General features: G+C 39.5%; 1 protein-coding gene and 1 long non-coding RNA gene across 4 annotated transcripts in view; one reads left to right on the top strand and one right to left on the bottom strand.

Moving 5' to 3' along the window:
- LOC137637669 (protein bric-a-brac 1-like) overlaps positions 1 to 2,369 on the top strand; it is a 70,404-nt gene extending 68,035 nt beyond the window's left edge. For all 3 annotated transcript variants that reach the window (XM_068369815.1, XM_068369817.1, XM_068369816.1), the window contains exon 8: positions 1,608 to 2,369. In XM_068369815.1, coding sequence (XP_068225916.1) covers positions 1,608 to 1,841 — 234 coding nt within the window. In that variant the 3' untranslated portion in view covers positions 1,842 to 2,369. The remainder of the gene's footprint in view (positions 1 to 1,607) is intronic.
- Positions 1 to 20,057, bottom strand: part of LOC137637673 (uncharacterized) — a 29,929-nt gene that overhangs the window by 2,361 nt on the left and 7,511 nt on the right. The window lies entirely within an intron of this gene.

The following is a 20,057-nucleotide window of genomic DNA, read 5'->3' as shown; positions in this document are numbered from 1 at the left end:
TATGGTGTAACTGTTACCACCTCGAGTCTAATAACTATTTTCTATTAAATTTAATTAAGTCTTTGAGGCGTAGACCTTCTAAAAGAACCCATGTTAAGAGCATTTTAGTTGATTGACTGTATGAACTAGTAAAACTAAATTAACAAAAGCCAGGCCTTACTATAATGTAGTTATAGTACCACCTTTAACTGGCAAGATAGTACTATAATAGATTCCTCTCTAGTTGCGGCTCATTTCTCCTTTGACACACACCTCTTTCCTCATACACCTGGCAACACTAAGATAACGGAAAAGTTCTTCATCACTCAAGGGCTTAACTACTTTACTGTAATTAATTCAATGGCTACTTTCCACTTGGTAAGCTCAGAAGACTTTTAGCTATAGCAAGCAGCTCTTCTAGGAAAAGGACACTTCAAAATCCAACCATTGTTCTCTAGTTTTGGGTAGTGCCATAGTCTCTTTAACATGGTCTGCCACTACCTTTGGTTAGAGTTCTATTGGTTGGGAGTACAGTACACTATTTTATCTATTTCCTTTCCTCATAGGGCTATTTTTCCAGTTGGAACCCTTAGGCTTATACGCAGCATCCTCTTTTTTTTCAATAGGGTTGTAGCTTAATATACTTGATTTTTTATCATATATTCAGTATAATCCATTAAATCAAACAAAAATTTGGTCTGTAAGTAGGCTATGAACAGTACAATATTTTATTTTAATTTTGGTTTTCTTACATTTTTGCAAATATTTGTAACTAAAACAAATTTTGGGGGGATTTTATTAAAACTTCTGTTCACAAGAAAGTGTCCAGTGCATTGAGTTATTAAGAGGATGAATTATGGTTTAGGACAGTAGTTATTATTATTATCATTACTTGCTAAGCTACAACTCTAGTTGGAAAAGCAGGATGCTATAAGGCCAAGGGCTCCAACAGGGAAAATAGCCCTGTGGGAAAGGAAATGAGGAAAAACAACAAGAGAAGTTTAAGAACAATAATAATAATATAAGTTTTTCATATAAACTATAAAAACTTGAAAATAACAAGGGGAAGAGAAACAAGATAGAATAGTGTGCTCGGGTGTACCCTAAAGCAAGAGAACTCTAACCCATGACAGTGGAAGACCATGGTACTGAGGCTATAGCATTAACCAAGACTAGAGAACAGTGGTTTGATTTTGGAGTGTCCTTCTACTAGGAGAGGTGCTTACCATAGCTAAAGTCTCTTCTACCCTTACCAAGAGGAAAGTAGCCACTGGACTATTGCATTGCAGCAGTTAACCCTTTGGGGGAATAAGAACTGTTTTGTAATTTCAGTGTTGTCAGGTGTATGAGGACAGAGGAGAATCTGTAAAGAATAGCCCAGACTATTCAGTATATGTGTGGGCAAAGGGAAAGTGAACCGTAACCAGAGAGAAGGATCCAATACAGTATAGTAGTCTGGCCACTCACAGGACCCAATAACTCTAACGGTAGTATCTCAACAGGTGGCTGGTGCCCTGGCCAACCTACTACCTATTAAAATTCAGTTTTTATCCTGCTGAAATGAAAAGCTAATTTTTATTCACAATTTATGATTGCTTGGAATTACAATGAGATTTTCTTTGTTGCAGGAGCACGTCACACGGAAACACAACCTTGCCATGGATGATGCCCGGAATGGTCTGCTGATTTTAGAGGAAGCGCATATGGTGCTGCAAATTGCACAGCCTACCAGAATAGACTCCCTCATGTTATTAATAAAAAACAACAAAGAAAAAGAGGGAGAGGAGAAGAAGGGGGCAGAGAACAAAGCGACAGAATCAAGTCAACCACAGAAGGAGAAAGACAGTGGAAGAAATAAGTAAAGGGGTGTTAGCTTGTGGTATTTATTCATTCAGGGATTTAAGATAAATATAACTTGTATTTTCGTACGATTTCGTAGAAAAGTTAGGAAACGTTTTTTGTCACCTTCGAAAGTACATTATAGACTATTTTGTCTTCCCATTTTCTTCCATGACATCTTCCTGCGCAAAACAAGGGACATGATGCTATTTTCATGCCATTATTAACAATATGATTTTTTCTTTTGATTCAGTAAAATTCCATTTCAATACAGAGCACAAGAAATAATAGTCATTTTCATCACCATCATCATTCCTTTATAATGTGTGCTTTCAGGAACTAGTTATTATGAATACATGAACGTAACAAGATGTGCCTTTGCTAATAAAGGTTTCTGAAAGTTTCAGGGTTCGATATTTTCTCGTACATGAAACACTTTCAAGCCTCATGATCTGAAGGATTTCAAATTGGAGATAAAGTTAGTGACATTCTTGCAGAAGTTCCATGTTCTTTTGTTTGAGTTTTGCCAACTCATTTAGTAAAATTACCATTATTGTATTTACATAAAAAGGGCTTTATAATTCTTTGATTATTATTTAATCTGATGTAATCGGTAGATATTCTAATTTATCTCACCCAAGAGAGCTTATTGTTCTATACTTAACTCAGTCAACTGATCAGACTGCTAAATACTGCTGCTTCTTTTGCAGTGCTTTTTATAATACAATAGAGGGTGCTAGAGTTCTTTAGAGTATTATTTCGCATTAAAGCGAGTATCGCAATTTCTATCTCATTTAAGGATAAAGGATAAATCCATCTGGACTGGCATAGGACGGTAATCATTTGCTTCACTTGTACGATTACAAACAATTAAAACTATTTTGGAATTATTATTATGGTTTAAAAAGAGAAAGGTGCTTCACATCACTGAGCTAATAGCAGATACAAGTAATCAGAGTGAATATTCATGCCTTGCTAAAAATATGAGACATGCCAGAGGCTTCAAATACTTGCCTAAAAAATAATAAATTATTAGAAAATTTTATTTAATTAATATAACAGAACAGTTCAGAGGTGCTTTATTATAACTGTGGACCATTATGATAACGTCATTTGTTATAAATTTAGGTATACATCTTCCAATGTTCCTACTTTTTTTTTCTAAATAATGTATTTTATTAATTTTGGAGCATTTTGCTGTATTGATTAGTAATGTAAAAGCCAGAGACTGAAAAGTGAGGCTCCAAGAACTTTTGGGAACCCCAAAAGATTGGTACCCTTGGCTGCTATAATACGTAATATCAGTCTTGATGTAGATTAGTGACTGTAACAGGATTTTGATAAGTGTTGCTTTTCTCTTATGCGTATCATCCAATCCCCTCCTGCTGTAGAGGGGTAATGCTGTCAATACTGTACATTTCATGCTGTGTACTGTAAGCATTACCAAAGTGTTTTTACATTGTCTTTGGTCCCTAGTTGTACCTACTTTATCCCTATCCTCCCCCTTGCTATCCAATTTCTCAACTTTATGGAAGACAGCCTGTGAATAGTGGTTTTCACACGCCCCTGATGTATACACGACACTCACGAGGTGCTCGCGCGAGGGTAGTAACCTCTGCATTCCATGCTTTTATCTTTCTCTGGTATATTTGGAAGATTTATATCAGAAAAAGTGTAAAGAAGGACTTTTTCACCGGCCGTCACAGGTCTTTCCCCCAAAAAAGATTTTTCCTTCGTCAAAATCCCTTAATAGTTCAACTGCAAGAGTTTCCCTAATTGCACCTTGTGGGGCTTCCAGACATTAAACAAATTTTTTGAGGTCGAACTTCAATTGCAAAAAGTTAGAAATTGAGCCACTTTTATATGCATTACCAGTGGCATCAGCCTATAGTAGCTACAGTGCTTTTTCTCCCATTGTGCCCCTGCAAAACCCATATCTTAACCCTTTTACCCCCAAAGGATGTACTGGTACGTTTCACAAAAGCCATCCCTTTACCCCCATGGACGTACCGGTACGTCCTTGCAAAAAAAATGCGATAAAATTATTTTTTTTTTCATATTTTTTATAATTTTATTTTTAGAAAATTCAGGCATTTTCCAAGAGAATGAGACCAACCTGATCTCTCTATGACAAAAATTAAGGCTGTTAGAGCAATTTAAAAAAAATTTACTGCAAAATGTGCTGGGAAAAAAATAACCCCCCTGGGGGTTAAGGGTTGGAAATTTCCAAATAGCCTAGGGGTAAAAGGGTTAATTTTTGTTTCCCAATTCATATTGTTTTTGTCTTTTATGATACAGTCTAAAGATACAATTGAGCTTAAGAAGGTTAGTGATAGTGATAAGGCAAGAAAGGTTATAAGGGCCATGATAGAATTATGCAAAGAAATCATTGGAAAGTTACAGTGTAGTGTTTCTGTCTGCATATTACAGATAATACTTTATAACAAGTGGATTTTGAGGTCTGGAATTGATTAATACTAACGTTTATGGAAAATGTGAACTCATTGTTCAAAGAAATCTGTGTTTGGGTGGCCTTTGTGAACGAGCTAAGTTCGACTTTGGAGGTTCTGGTCCTCATACCTCTCTGTTGGACAGCTTTCAGCTCCTCTAGTAATTACTATGTATCAATCAAAAAGATAAAAACTAATGAATCATATAATGAATCTTATTTTTAATTGCTTGAAAAATTACAGTAGAGCCCTGTAATCTATTTTTGACTGCCTGTGAAAGATACAGTCTAGTCGTATTAAATACTTTTTACAGACCAAGAGATACAATATCTGGCAGATTTTGATGAAAGTTGAAAAGATAAATAAAATATCTTCCACTCAATGCAAAAGAAATCCAGGATAGGGGAGACACAGCATACGCTGTATGTATGCCGTGACTCATATGCAATAAACAGCAAGGGTTACATGACAAGCACCATATAATGTACATGCATTTTATTTTGCACAGTCGCGACAAATTTGTGCCCAGTTTTGTTAATCAAAAATGGATACTCTTGATAAGCACCTTTTCCTTGTTGTTTATATCTTATTTTTCTTTTTCACCCTTGCTTTCTTACTTTCTCTTTTCTTGGTATGCTTTCTTTATTGCGTGAACATAAAATATCTTATGAATGTTTGTCATCCTCTCATGTGATTTTTTTTCTAGTATTAATTCTGGTCTGAAAGTATAACTGATTTTAACTTTGTTAACATTCTATTTTAGGTATTTTTTTTTTTTTACAGAATTACATTTGAATTTGAGGATAAAAAAACCCAGATAAAATTTGAGGACAAACCACTTTTGTTTACTTTGTCATCACATAAAAAAGGGTCTTGGTTTGTCATAGTAAATCTATCCTAGTGCAGAATATGTGTTTGAAATATCACAAAAATATTAAAAAATCTGAATATTTACTAGTAACCCTAGAGCAAATTTGCCTTCTTAGCAATTGAGTTGCAATTTTAGATGTAATTTATTCATCTGAAAGTGTCATTTAATAAAGGGAATTGGAACTTCTGCAAGTATGTTATGAACAAATATTCAGTTCTTATATGTTTTGTGAGAGAAATTTGCTAAAACTTCAATAATGTTAATGGCTGGTTTAATATATTATATCCTATTTTGACAAGCGATGTTGAAGCGTTCTCCTAGTTCTACATTTTGGATCAACATTGTCTTTTATAAACAGGAAAGATTACCAAATTATTTTTTAGGCTGTGGCTCCATATTGTACATGTGTATAAGATTTAAATCTCCAGATAAGCCATGTTCTGTGTTTTTGATACTTGAAACAGTGTGCCTTCTGAACTGTAATTGGTAAATGGAAAATTTCAACTTATTGCAACGTTTGTTCATTTCTTGAAGTCTCTCTTTGGGGTGCTTACAAAAAAATGATAGGTTGAAATTTCAGCTTATTGCAATGATTATTCATTTCTTGAAGTCCCTCTTTGGGGTGCTTACAAAAAAATGATAGGTTGAAATTTCAACTTATTGCAATGTTCATTCATTTCTTGAAGTCCCTCTTTGGGGTGCTTACAAAAAAATGATAGGTTGAAATTGAAACTTATTGCAATGTTCATTCATTTCTTGAAGTCCCTCTTTGGGGTGCTTACAAAAAATGATAGGTTGAAATTTCAACTTATTGCAATGTTCATTCATTTCTTGAAGTCCCTCTTTGGGGTGCTTACAAAAAATGATAGGTTGAAATTTCAACTTATTGCAATGTTCATTCATTTCTTGAAGTCCCTCTTTGGGGTGCTTACAAAAAATGATAGGTTGAAATTTCAACTTATTGCAATGTTCATTCATTTCTTGAAGTCCCTCTTTGGGGTGCTTACAAAAAATGATAGGTTGAAATCCCTCTGTGGGGGGGTTACAGAAAATGATTAGGTTGAAGTCCCTCTCAGGGGGCATGTAGAACATAATAAGCAATAAGATGCAGATCATCCAAGTTGAGAACAAGAAGTAAGTTGGACCTATAGTTGCCATATAGACATGTGATACAAAGCTCTGATGTGCAGTCATATTTTGTACAGGTAGATTTGTAGGAATGTGAAAAGTTCAAAATTTTTTTATATGTAGATAGTTGCATGTCCATAAATACTTTATAATTTTTTACTTAATTATTATGTAATATTTAAATACTGTAACTAATTTTCACATTAAGTAATTTCTAAGTCAAGATTAAAAGATAAAATCACAGTTTTGTTTGAATGTCACTTTTCATGATTATTAAATAAATTTACTCTTCCAAACCATTTATGAAAAAAAAATTTATTAGCTTGTATTGTACAACATGTAGCAAAAAGTTGTATGACGAAGAAAAAACCTATTGTGGTCTTCCACGGAGTTTCCTGTAAAAAGCTAGAACAGGGAACCCAATACAACATAATTACTGAAAAAATCTTCCTTGCTCCAGGCCCAGTGTATCAACATGTAAAGTACGGACTTCATGTTTATAAGGGATGCCCTCAAGTCCAAGTAATATTGATCACAGCACCTCCAATACTGAAATCATCTGGTTATCACATCATTGAGAACCATCTCTAAAGCTGAAGGCAATGACATCCATGCTTTCCACACTGATTGGTATTGTCTAATGGATGAAGACCTCTTGCAGCTCATCAAATATGTCATGTTGTGAGCCGAGAAATCCCTAACATATATACAGGAGAGAAAATTTGTCAAAAAGGAGGAAACGAAGATAAACTCCCTACTTTCTGATGCACCTGTGCAGACTAAAGCAGGTGTTACCATGGTCTCAAGACACTAAAGCAGTGGATACCACAAGCTGTTTGACCAGAGGATCTAATAGCACACCTGTCCCAGAAAGTGCAGAAGGCTGTTAGAAGTCTTCAAAATCAAACTTGTTGTAGGAAACATATAAATTGATGACTATCTGTTCCAACCCAGATTCGGAGCACCACTTACTACTGCATAATAATTCACCTTCGGAGCTATGCATAGTGGAAGTTTGTGGTTCTCTTTTGTTGCAAACAGGTTTATTTTTGAGATTCAGAGCTAACACTAGAATCCCCAAAGAGCTCAGGTTCAAGTTCCATTTCATATGCAGGATGTAGCTCAGTACATTAAGAGATCTGGACAGATAGAATGCAAAAGGAACGAATTCTTCTCCTGAAGGAGCCTCCTAATAGGATAATTCACTGCAATAATGCAATAAACTGCTGCATGGTTGTCTAAATATCTTGATATGAGAGTTCTACCTTGGACGAAACACTTCAATATCAGGATTGATTTATTGTTTTAGAATTCTCTGGCATCCTGACATCGAAGGTCATTGATGCTGCTATCATTTGTTATAAATAAAGAATAGAAAAGTATATGTATTCAATTTAAAACCATAAAAGCATAGATGTCCTTCTCTATACCTTTTGGAAAACCTGCTTCAGAAATAAATCTAAAAATACTGCTGGCATAAGTACAAGACATCCTGCCCAAGAATCTTGGCAAGGATGAACCTGCCATCCTTACTGACTCTGACCAATGTGGAAACGAGAAATAGTCGTCTTCCACTTTCAGGACATCATGCTATATCTCCAAGGGGAAATAGAAACAAAGACACTGTGCTACAGCTGTACACATCACTAGTAAGACCTTATCTAGAATACGGAGTCCAATACTGGGCTCCAAGTATTCAGAAGTATTATATATAGACTGGAAGCAGTATAAGCTAGGGCCACCAAACTAGTTCCAACACTAAGGCAATTTGGATATAGACGGAGTATGGAACGTTTGAACTTATTTGATCGACAAACTCGATGATTAAGGGGACAGTTAGAGGCATTCAAAATTCTTAAAGGAATAACAAATGTAGATTACAACACTCTATTCATCTACAACACTCTATTCATCTACAACACTCTCTTCATGCTTAGCACAAATCAATCCAGAGGTAATGGATACAAACTGGAATTGAAAAGTTACAACACCACACAATGTGGCAATTTCTTTACATACAAAATAGCAAATACTTGGAATAGACTTTCAGTGGATGTAGTAAACAGTAACACAGTAAACGAGTTCAAGAATAACTTGGACAAGATCATAAGAACACTCTAAATGCTTAAACTAAATAGCTCTACCAAAGAGCAAATGGAGTCTCCCTGAGAAAGGATACTGCCGGCCAAAGAGAACCTTTGGTTAAACAGCTAGAAAAAAAACTGTTGAAATGGCTAGACACAAGACCAATAATACTATACAGTAGTTGTAGGTACTCTTCCAAGACTCAATGTCAGCCACTTCACCCTCAGTAACGCCATAGGAATAAACGAATGTTTAAGACCACAAGACCACATGCCCAAAAATGTTATGTTTATTAATAAAATAAATTTTTGAATATACTTACCCGGTGATCATATAAGCTGCAACTCTGTTGCTCGACAGAAAAACCTACGGTCAAAATACGCCAGCGATCGCTATGCAGGTGGGGGTGTACATCAACAGCGCCATCTGTCGAGCAGGTACTTAGTACTCCAAGTAAACAAAGAACCAATTTTCTCCTCTGTCCACTGGGTCTCTATTGGGGAGGAAGGGAGGGTCCTTTAATATATGATCACCGGGTAAGTATATTCAAAAATTTATTTTATTAATAAAAATAACATTTTTCAATATTAAACTTAGCCGGTGATCATTTAAGCTGATTCACACCCAGGGGGGTGGGTAGAGACCAGCATTACATGTTTACATTATTATGAGCTAAGTATTTTGTATTTCATTTTAGCAGTTATTCAAAATAACAAACATAAAATAAATAAGTACCTGGTAAGGAAGTCGACTTGAACAATTACTCTGCCTTTTTAAGTACGTCTTCCTTACGGAGCCTCGCGATCCTCTTAGGATGCTGAGCGACCCCTAGGATCTGAAGTATCAAGGGTTGCAACCCATACAACAGGACCTCATCAAAACCTCTAATCTAGGCGCTTCTCAAGAAATGACTTTGACCACCCGCCAAATCAAGTAGGATGCGAAAGGCTTCTTAGCCTTCCGGACAACCCAAAAACAATAATAAAACATTTCAAGAGAAAGATTAAAAAGGTTATGGAATTAGGGAATTGTAGTGGTTGAGCCCTCACCCACTACTGCACTCGTTGCTACGAATGGTCCCAGAGTGTAGCAGTTCTCGTAAAGAGACTGGACATTCTTAAGATAAAAAGACGCGAACACTGATTTGCTTTTCCAATAGGTTGCGTCGATTATACTTTGCAGAAATCTATTTTGTTTAAAGGCCACGGAAGTTGCGACAGCTCTAACTTCGTGTGTCCTTACCTTCAGCAAAGCTTGGTCTTCCTCATTCAGATGGGAATGAGCTTCTCGTATTAACAGTCTGATAAAATAGGATAAAGCATTCTTTGACATAGGCAAAGATGGATTCTTAACTGAACACCATAAAGCTTCAGACAGGCCTCGTAAAGGTTTTTAAATAGAACTTAAGAGCTCTTACAGGACATAAGACTCTTTCTAGTTCATTTCCAACCATACGATAAGTTTGGAATATCGAACGATATTGGTCAAGGCCGAGAAGGCAGCTCGTGTTTGGCTAGAAAACCAAGTTGTAGAGCATGTAGCCGTTTCGGATGAGAATCCGATGTTCTTGCTGAAGGCATGAATCTCACTGACTCTTTTAGCTGTGGCTAAGCATATCAGGAAAAGAGTCTTTAAGGTGAGATCTTTCAGGGAGGCTGATTGTAGCGGTTCGAACCTGTCTGACATAAGGAATCTTAGTACCATGTCTAAATTCCAACCAGGTGTAACCAAACGACGCTCCTTCGTGGTCTCAAAAGACTTAAGGAGGTCCTGTAGATCTTTATTGTTGGAAAGATCTAAGCCTCTGTGACGGAAGACTGATGCCAACATGCTTCTGTAACCCTTGATAGTGGGAGCTGAAAGAGATCGTTCTTTCCTCAGATATAAGAGAAAGTCAGCTATTTGAGTTACAGAGGTACTGGTCGAGGATACGGATACTGACTTGCACCAGTTTCGGAAGATTTCCCACTTCGATTGATAGACTCTAAGGGTGGATGTTCTCCTTGCTCTAGCAATCGCTCTGGCTGCCTCCTTCGAAAAGCCTCTAGCTCTCGAGAGTCTTTCGATAGTCTGAAGGCAGTCAGACGAAGAGCGTGGAGGCCTTGGTGTACCTTCTTTACGCGTGGCTGACGTAGAAGGTCCACCCTTAGGGGAAGTGTTCTGGGAACGTCTACTAGCCATCGAAGTACCTCGGTGAGCCATTCTCTCGCGGGCCAGAGGGAAGCAACTAGTGTCAACCTTGTCCCTTCGTGAGAGGCGAACTTCTGCAATACCTTGTTGACAATCTTGAACGGAGGGAATGCATATAGATCTAGATGTGACCAATCTAGTAGAAAGGCATCTATATGAACTGCTGCTGGGTCCGGGATTGGTGAGCAAAATATTGGGAGTCTCTTGGTCATCGAGGTTGCGAAGAGATCTATGGTTGGCTGGCCCCAGGTGGCCCAAAGTCTCTTGCATACATCCTTGTGGAGGGTCCATTCTGTTGGAATTATTTGTCCCTTCCGACTGAGACAATCTGCCATGACATTCAAGTTGCCTTGGATGAACCTCGTTACTAGTGATATGTCTAGACCTTTTGACCAGGTGAGGAGGTCCCTTGCGATCTCGTACAATGTCAGAGAGTAGGTCCCTCCTTGCTTGGAGATGTACGCCAAAGCCGTGGTGTTGTCCGAGTTCACCTCCACCAATTTGCCTTGAAGGAGAGACCTGAAGCTTTTCCAGGTCAGACGTACTGCCAGTAGCTCCTTGTAGTTGAAATGCATTGTCCTTTGACTCGAGTTCCATAATCCCGAGCATTCCCTACCGTCTAATGTCGCACCCCAGCCTACGTCCGATGCGTCCGAGAAGAGAACGTGGTTGGGAGTCTGAACAGTCAGGGGAAGACCCTCTCTAAGGTTGATATAGTCCTTTCACCAAGTCAGACAAGACTTTATCTTTCCGGAAACCGGGATCGAGATCGCTTCTAGCGTCTTGTCCTTTTTCCATTGAAAAGCTAGATGGTATAGAAGAGGACGGAGGTGTAATCTTCCTAGTGACACAAATTGATCCACGGATGACAGTGTCCCTACCAGACTCATCCACAGCCTGACTGGGCAGCATTCCTTCTTCAGCATCTTCTGGATGGATAGCAGGGCTGGGGGCTGATCGTCTTGTTCAGCAACGTCCTCATCAGAGGGTTCCTCATCCGAAAGTGATGGGGAAACGGCAACGGAGTGGGCAATGTCTGACTCGCTGAATCCAGTCGCACTGGTGGATGCGTGACGGAGCCGGACGCAATATCATGGCACTGCTGCACAGTCTGTGAACTGTCAACAACCATGGGTGCGCGAGGAAGTACAGCGTCAACCCGAAACTGTCTAGACTGTCTGGGTTGTGCAGTCAACACCCTACCGGGTTGCTGAGGTTGACGCACTGCGTCACAACAAGTCACCTCTGCTGGTTGTTGAACGTCCTGAACGTCAACAATCACCTCCGAGCGTCGCTTAACGTCAACGTGCGACTGGCAACCCACACTGGGTCGCATCGGTGGAGGAACCACCTCAACTGGCAGACGCGAGTAGGTTACCTTAGCGTCAACAGGGCGCACAACCGACCGGTTGGAAGGTTGTTGGCCAGAAGGAGGAACCACCTCAACTGGCAGACGCGAGTAGGTTACCTCAGCGTCAACAGGGCGCACAACCAACTGGTTGGAAGGTTGTTGGCCAGAAGGTTCTTCTCCGCATTTAAGTCCTCTATCAAGGACGCAAGCTTGGACTGCATGTCTTGCAGCAAAGCCTATTTAGGGTCTACGGGAGCAGGTGTGGCAACAGACGGGGTTAGCGACTGAGGCGGAACCATTTACCATCCCTGAAAGCCTTGTTATGTGTGACATAATAGTACAGCAAAACTTCAAAGGCTCGACAAAAGTTGAGAAGTTGACCTGTAAACAACTTGGAGCGTCTCCTGGCTAGGCGCCAGGGCGAGTCTACCAGAATTGAGAAGTCTATCTGGGCAGAGGCATGAACTCCCAAGCCGAGAACTTCTCTCGTGTCCTATCAGACTCTCGCTCTATAAGCCAGTTTAAAAGAAGGGAAACCAAAGGCTGTATCCCTAAAACTCCTCCTGGTGCAAAAACCAGTCGCCTAGCCAACGTAACGCTCTCTAGGAGAGCGAGAGAGCACTAGCTTAAAAACAACGGCTTCGAAGTAGCTAGGCCTAGTGTAAGTTCTGACGTTTAGGCGAACGAGGAGCAGCAGTTACAAGATCCGGACGAAGATCCTTAAAAATCATCATGATTTAATTAAAGTCCATAGGAGGCTAAGCAGCTTAAGGCTCCTCTCCAAATGACAGAGTCCTCAAGGGAATATCAGTAGGAGGGAGAACAGCACTTTCTCATCTACAGGAACCTTGTCCGATAAAAGCTAGGTTATCTCAGTGAGTCTTTCACTGGTGCATTAGTAGCAGACCAGAAGGCAACGTCATGTAACTGCTTGACAGTCTGTGAACTGTCAACAACTGAACTGTCAACCACAACAGGTGCGTGAGGACATACAGCACTGGTGCATTAGTAGCAGACCAGAAGGCAACGTCATGTAACTGCTTGACAGTCTGTGAACTGTCAACAACTGAATTGTCAACCACAACAGGTGCGTGAGGACATACAGTGTTCACTCGAGACTGCTTTGACTGTCTATAATGAGCTGTCAAAACAACTCTAGAATGCGGAGGTTGACGCACCGCGTCAAAACAAAACAACTTAGACTGTTGTTGTACCTCGCGAACGTCAACGGAAGGTTCTGTGCGTTACTGAACGTCAACATGCGGCTGGCAGGGTACACTGGAACGCATGGGTGGCGGGACTCTCTCAGCTGGAGTGCGGCAGAAGGTCGCCTCAGCGTCCACAGGACGCACAACCGTGTTGGTTGTAGGCTAGAGGTTGGTGCAGTGTCAACCTTCTCCGCACGAGAGTCCCACATCAATGACGTTAACTGAGACTGCATGGTCTGCAGCAAAGACCACTTAGGGTCTACAGGAGCAGGTGCGGCAACAGACGGTGTGACTGCCTGATGCGGTACCGCTTTGCCTCTCTTAGGAGGTGAGCAGTCGTCGGAAGACTGCAGCGAGTCCGAACTGACCCAGTGGCTACAACTGGGCCGTTGGACTTGCGCGGAAGGGACCGACTTGCGCTTAATAAGCTGCGAGACCTTGGTCCATGGTTTCTTACGAGAAACCTCTTCCGCAGACGAGAAATAAATGGGCTCTCTCGTCTTTGTGTGGGTGGGGCGATCTTGGGTAGATACGCCCGAAACCACGGAGGGAAACGTCTGTTCGTTGATCAAGGCCTGACGAACCCATAAGTCGTTCGACATTACTTCTCCCCTGGGCTTGGGAGCTTGCAAGAGGTCCCGGACTAGGTGAACGACAGGCACGAACAGACGAACCCTCGGACGCAACACTGTAACACTTTGCGCATATCACTTTATCACTTCGATTTTCTGTTTTGCACTTATTTCACTGAAATCGAAACTTTTACTGATTTCTACCTGAAACACGCAATTCTACTCTTCATTAAAAGGTAGTAATTGCGAAATCAGTCGTATAATGCAGCTCATTAATACTAGCAAAAAAACAGAAAACATATATAAAGATAAAAAATTCAGTGGCTGGGAAAGAGACTAAACACTAGTTCAAGTAAACTACGTTTACAATCTCTCACCGCACATAGCCTGGGGACAAGAATAAAACCCTAGAAACGTTTTACCTTCTTCCCCGTACAGCGACTAGGGAGGAGAGTAACACGAGAACAACGTTACCCGCTTGAACGGAACGTTTTCTCTCCTCTCTCTCCCTCCGTCTCTATCTCTCTTGATTTCGCACCTAAGAGAAGAGCCCAATTACATATCGTCAAAAAAACATGTTATTTGACTAAAGGAAAAAACTGAAAGGTTTTCCAAATCAAAAGTTCCTTTAATTTAGAATTTAAAACATTTAAGCTAAGAAAGAATGAACGAAACGTCAGAATCGATTTACTCTTACTGCAAAGTGAAACCGTGATACACTCTCTCTATCGTAACGATAGAGCGCATGTTAAACGTCCTGAACGTCAACAACTGCGTAGTCTAAAAAACTAAACGTTAGTTCATCTTTGAAAACAGTACGAAGACTATCAAAGAAATTCTTTCATAAAACATTAAATTTAAAAAGTTTTAAATTCTTTAAAGGCTAAATACGATATAACGGGCTCAACGTTGATTAACTTCGGTTCCAAGTTAGGACCGCCTACTATCAGGAAAGGTCGCATATAAACAAAACATAAAAATTTATTTTTATAAGTTTATAATAAATGGAGAGTTAATCGAAGAGGCCTAATAAAGGCGGAGAGATATAAAATATATTGATCTATAACGTGTTAAGCAAAATTACTAAAAACCTAAACACACTTCCGTCTAAGGGAAGGGTCGGCCATTTAAAAGTGAAAGAGAGTCCATACTCTCTTTGTCACCATAATTAAATCTATCCAAAACGAGTTCAAGTTTTGAGATGAGATAAAACACCTGCATAGCGAAAGCTCAAAACTAGAATAGTGTACTTCACCAAATAGTTGTGAAAACAAATCCAGTTAGTAACAGCGTATTAGTAGGTCTTGCCGGTAGCCCGACAGAGAGAAAATTGGTTCTTTGTTTACTTGGAGTACTAAGTACCTGCTCGACAGATGGCGCTGTTGATGTACACCCCCACCTGCATAGCGATCGCTGGCGTATTTTGACCGTAGGTTTTTCTGTCGAGCAACAGAGTTGCAGCTTATATGATCACCGGCTAAGTTTAATATTGAAAAAAGAAAGTTGAATTTATAGATCTTTAGGCCACTTTCTACGGCAAGAGAAATTTGTACAAAAGAGACAGAATACACTTTGGTGAAGAAGGCAGGAGAGTATACGGAATCCAACTTAACATCAGCCTGAACAATTACTTAACCCTTTTACCCCCAGGCTATTTGGATATTTCCAACCCTTAACCCCCAGGGGGTTATTTTTTTCCCAGCACATTTTGCTGTATATTTTTTTAAAATTGCTCTAACAGCCTTAATTTTTGTCATAGAGAGGTCAGGTTGGTCTCATTCTCTTGGAAAATGTCTGAATTTTCTCAAAAATTTATCAAAAATATGAAAAAAAAAAAATTTTATAGCATTTTTTTGCAAGGACGTACCGGTACGTCCATGGGGGTAAAGGGATGGCTTTTGTGAAACGTACCAGTACGTCCTTTGGGGGTAAAAGGGTTAAAACACAGTAGACCAAGAACAAACTAGACCGTTTGAAAATCCTCCAAAAGCAATGGAGGCAATTTGGCTGAAAACTTAGATAATACAGATAAAAGTAAGACTAATCAATAGTAAATCAAGGAAACTAATAAAGCCACAGAGGAAGAGGAAAAAATGATAGAAAATGTCCTCTGAGTGGCACAATTCAATGCTCAGCCAGTTAGAAACAAAATGGAAAACTTCAGGGCAATAACAACTAGTGAAGAACTAGATGTCACTGGCATTACCGAGACCTGGATTCAAGAAAAAACAAAGGATTTTATCAGAGAATACAAAATCCCAGGTTTCAAGCTTTTCATGAAGGGTCGTCTTATCAAAAAAGGTGGAGGGGTAATGCTTTATGATAAAAATCACTTAAACCCCATGGAAATTAAATTAGATACCAAATTTGAAGTGACAGGTGCAAATATTAACAATATAGGAAAAAAATATGAACATACTAGTAATTTTCAGACCACCACATCAAACACAAGAACAAGACAAAGAGCTGTATAGACAACTTGGACAAGAAGTTAACAATAAGCTAGCTGTCCTAATGGGAGACTTTAATGCAGCAGTAAACTGGGACACTATGAATTCTACATCAAACACAGAGGGACATAGGCTACTCAAATTTGTCAACAATGAATTCCTCCATCAGTGGGTTAAAAAACCAACTAGGGGAAACAACATACAGTACTAGATATTGTGCTACCAACAAAAGAAAATTTAGTATCCAGTGAAAATATCGGCAAAGGTGACCACAAAATAGTTTCATGTAAATATTCCTAATCTAAAAGAAAGGAAAATTAAAAAGGCTAGACTACAGACGTAGTAACTGGATAAAACTGAAGGAATACACCAAGAATTTAGAAAACGACGAAACAAAGAATATAAGTACGCAATTGGACTCCTTTGTAGAAATATATAAAGAATAAAGGTTAAATGTATACCCCATAGAAAAATTTTACCAAATAGAACTCCACAACCTAAGTGGTTCAACAGAGAAATAGCCAATGCAATAAGGAGTACAGACAGGAAACATAAATCAATGGGTTCACAGCCTTCAATTTATGAAATTTCCGGCCATAAGAAGGTTAGCTGAAAAGTAGATAAACTAGTTAGAACGGCTAAGATCAATGAAGAGAAAAGAGTGGCTTCAGCTAGTAAAGAAAACCCAAAAGAATCTTTTTGCATATGTAAACGGTAACAAACCAGTCAAAAACATTAGCCCATTAAGAGACTCGGAGGGTAATCTTATAAAAAATTATTTGGAAAAAGCCGAACTGATGAATGCATATTTCACAACTGTATTTTCTAAGCAAGAATCAACGGCCCTCCCCAAACCAGCTATCAAATATGAAAGGCCACAACCATTAAATGTAATCACCTTTACACTGGATGATGTCAAAAATAAAATAAAAGGACTCTGTAAGTTTAAAGCACCAGGTCCAGATGATATTCATCCAAGAGAGATTATAGAAGTAGAAGAAGAGATAACCCCACACTTTTACAAAATATTCCGAAAGACAGCCAACAAAAGAAAGGCACCACCAGGATGGAAACTAGGCAATGTTCCTCCAATCTACAAGAAGGGACCAAAAGAAGAACCTGGCAACTACAGACCTGTGTGTCTAACTTCAGTACCTTGCAAAATTTTTAATATCAATGTTCTACTATTGAGTAGAACATGTAGGAAAAAACCATCTTCTGATAGACAGCCAACATGGTTTTAGACAAAAGAAATCATGTGTGACAAATCTTTTGGAATTTTTCCACATGTTTAGCATTTATGACAAAAGCAGGGCAACAGACATCATAGACCTAGACTTTCAAAAGGCTTTTAACAGAGTTTCTCACAAAAAATCAATGGTAAAAATTAGAGCACGAGCCATCATTGACAAGCCAGTTGAATTGATCAAAGATTGGCTAAATAACAGAAACAAACAGAAAACAGAGAGTTGTAATCAATGGAGAAGCTTCAGAGTGGGCAGTTGTTACAAGCCGAGTACTTCAAGGATCCGTCCTTGGCCCATTGCTATTTCTGATCAACATTAACAACAGATTTAGAATTAACTAGTAGAATAGCCAAATTTGCCGACGATACTAAACTAGGCATAAATGCTATGAACTTTGAAGATGTAGAAGCCTCAAGAGAGGATTTAATGAAGCTAGGAGAATGGTCCAGAAAATGGAAAATGCCTTTCAACAGTGGGAAATAAAGTCATGCACATAAGTTGTAGTAACCCACAATCAGATTACTCACTCCTGGGTAATGACATAGAAAGTGTGGACCAGGAGGAAGATCTAGGTATTATTATCAGCAAGGATTTGATGTTCATCAAACAGGGCATAAAAGCTGAAAAGCATGAAAACTAATAGGTTACATAAAGAGACAATTCTCATACAGAAACAAAGATACTGTACTACAGCTGTACACATCACTCGTAAAACCAGATCTAGAATTAGAGTCCAATTCTGGGCTCAAAGTATTCAGATGGATATGGATTGACTGGAAGCAGTACAACTGGGGCCACCAAAATACTGTAGTTCGAACACTAAGGCAATTTGGATATACAGTAGACGGAGGATGGAACGTTTGAACTTATTTTACCTACAAACTCTATAACTTAGGGGACAGATAATAAAGGCATTCAAAATTCTTAAAGGAATAATAAATATAAATTACAACAATCTATTTACGCTTAGCACAAATCAGTCCAGAGGTAACGGATACAAACTGGAATTGAAAAGATACAGCACCACTCAATGGGCAATTTCTTTACATACAACATGGAAAATACTTGGAATAGACTTCTAGTGGATGTAGTAAACAGTAACACGGTAAACGAGTTCAAGAATAAGTTGGACAAGATCATAAGAACTCTCTAAATGCTTAAACTAAATCGCCCTACCAAAGAGCAATTGGAGTCTCTGCAGATGGACAAAGTCTTTGGGACATCCAAAATTCTTGTGACTCCTTGTAAAACATACACACACACACTTTTTTTCAAATGTTCACTCATAAATATATGAAATTTCTCTGAAATATTTTGTTTCTTAATCCTTGTATGTCTTGTATGATGGTGAGATAAATGAACAATAGGAGTATTTAATTTTTGTTGAAATGCCTTACTCATGTGGCTTCAAAAAGCACACAAAATAGCACAAAATATAAAAAAATTCTCTGGGGCTCATAGCCCCCACATACCTCCCAGTTGATTAGGTTTACCTTGCTTACTAAAGTATCTCTGGGCCCCGAAGAAAAATCTGAAATGACGCCCCTGGATTCAACCAAACTAAAAGATCAGGAGGTTCCTGCCACTTGAGCATAAGCCCTCTTCTTTGCAGCTTTAACCCACTTTGACCAAGGTAAGGCCAACTCAGTCTTCGTAGGTCTCGGCGTACCACAGATGAGGTCTAGGACCATGTCCTTTCCTTCTGCCAGGACCTGATCCAGCTCCCCTAGATTATTCAACTTTCTAAAGCACGCAAAAACGTGCAGAAAGAGGTGATCTGCATCTTTCTACTCCAGGGGGATATCTTGAAGCTGGCAGATGCCAGCAGCGCTCCAACAGAATGTTGAGATTCCTCATCGAATGGTTCTCCCTCCTCCGCGCTAACACCCATAGCAGCCCAGGGAGGATTGAGGTAGACAACAAAGTTTGTTTTGTTCAAGGGCCGAGTCTCCAAGTCAGACCACTATGCTCCGGTCTTACGGAGGCAGTTGTCGGAACGCCAACACTTGGGTAATGTTTTTGTGTCTTGCCTTTACCTTGGGAGAATGTTGAAGCTTTCGAGAAGGGAAGAACTCTCTCTCACTCCTGCCTCCTTAGATCTTGCTCCTTCGGAGGGGCAGAAGCTCGAAACTGTCTCCTTTGGAATGATTGGGATCAATCCTAGCTTCTCCAAGACCAGGTCGTAAGTCGGTGGGAGCCTTGATCTTTAGGTATTCTTGATTACTGGAAGAAACCTGAGACTTGGGAGGAGGTTGCCTAGCATCGCTACGGCGACTAGGGTCAGTCGGGACTTCACTCCTTGTGGAGGATTCCAGGGGAATGATAGGAGCTCCGAGTGAAGAAACTTTCGGGGAACTAGTGGTCAATCCTGAAACAGCCTTTATAAGGTCAAGAAACCAAAGGGCATCCTTCGAAAACGGAATAGTTTCCAACTGAGCCTCTCGTGCTTGCTTCCTTGGTTTAGGAGGAGTGCCATCGAAAGGAAGGGGATGAAAAGATGGTAGCTCGTGCCCCTATTTGTACTTGTCTTCCCTGCAGAAGTGAGCTCTGCCAACTTGTCTAATCGGGATCTTGAAATGAGAGGGAAAACCTACACTCTTTTGTAAGGGAACACGCTGTTATTCTCACAAAATAGATCTACCAATTAGCGAACATTGGAGAGGCTAATACACGCGTGGGCTCTCATC

The sequence above is a fragment of the Palaemon carinicauda genome, unplaced genomic scaffold (genome assembly GCF_036898095.1).
Source record: "Palaemon carinicauda isolate YSFRI2023 unplaced genomic scaffold, ASM3689809v2 scaffold92, whole genome shotgun sequence".
Classification (NCBI taxonomy): domain Eukaryota; kingdom Metazoa; phylum Arthropoda; class Malacostraca; order Decapoda; family Palaemonidae; genus Palaemon; species Palaemon carinicauda.
The sequence above is the reverse complement of the archived record's forward strand: the minus strand, read 5'-3'. Positions and strand labels throughout refer to the sequence as shown.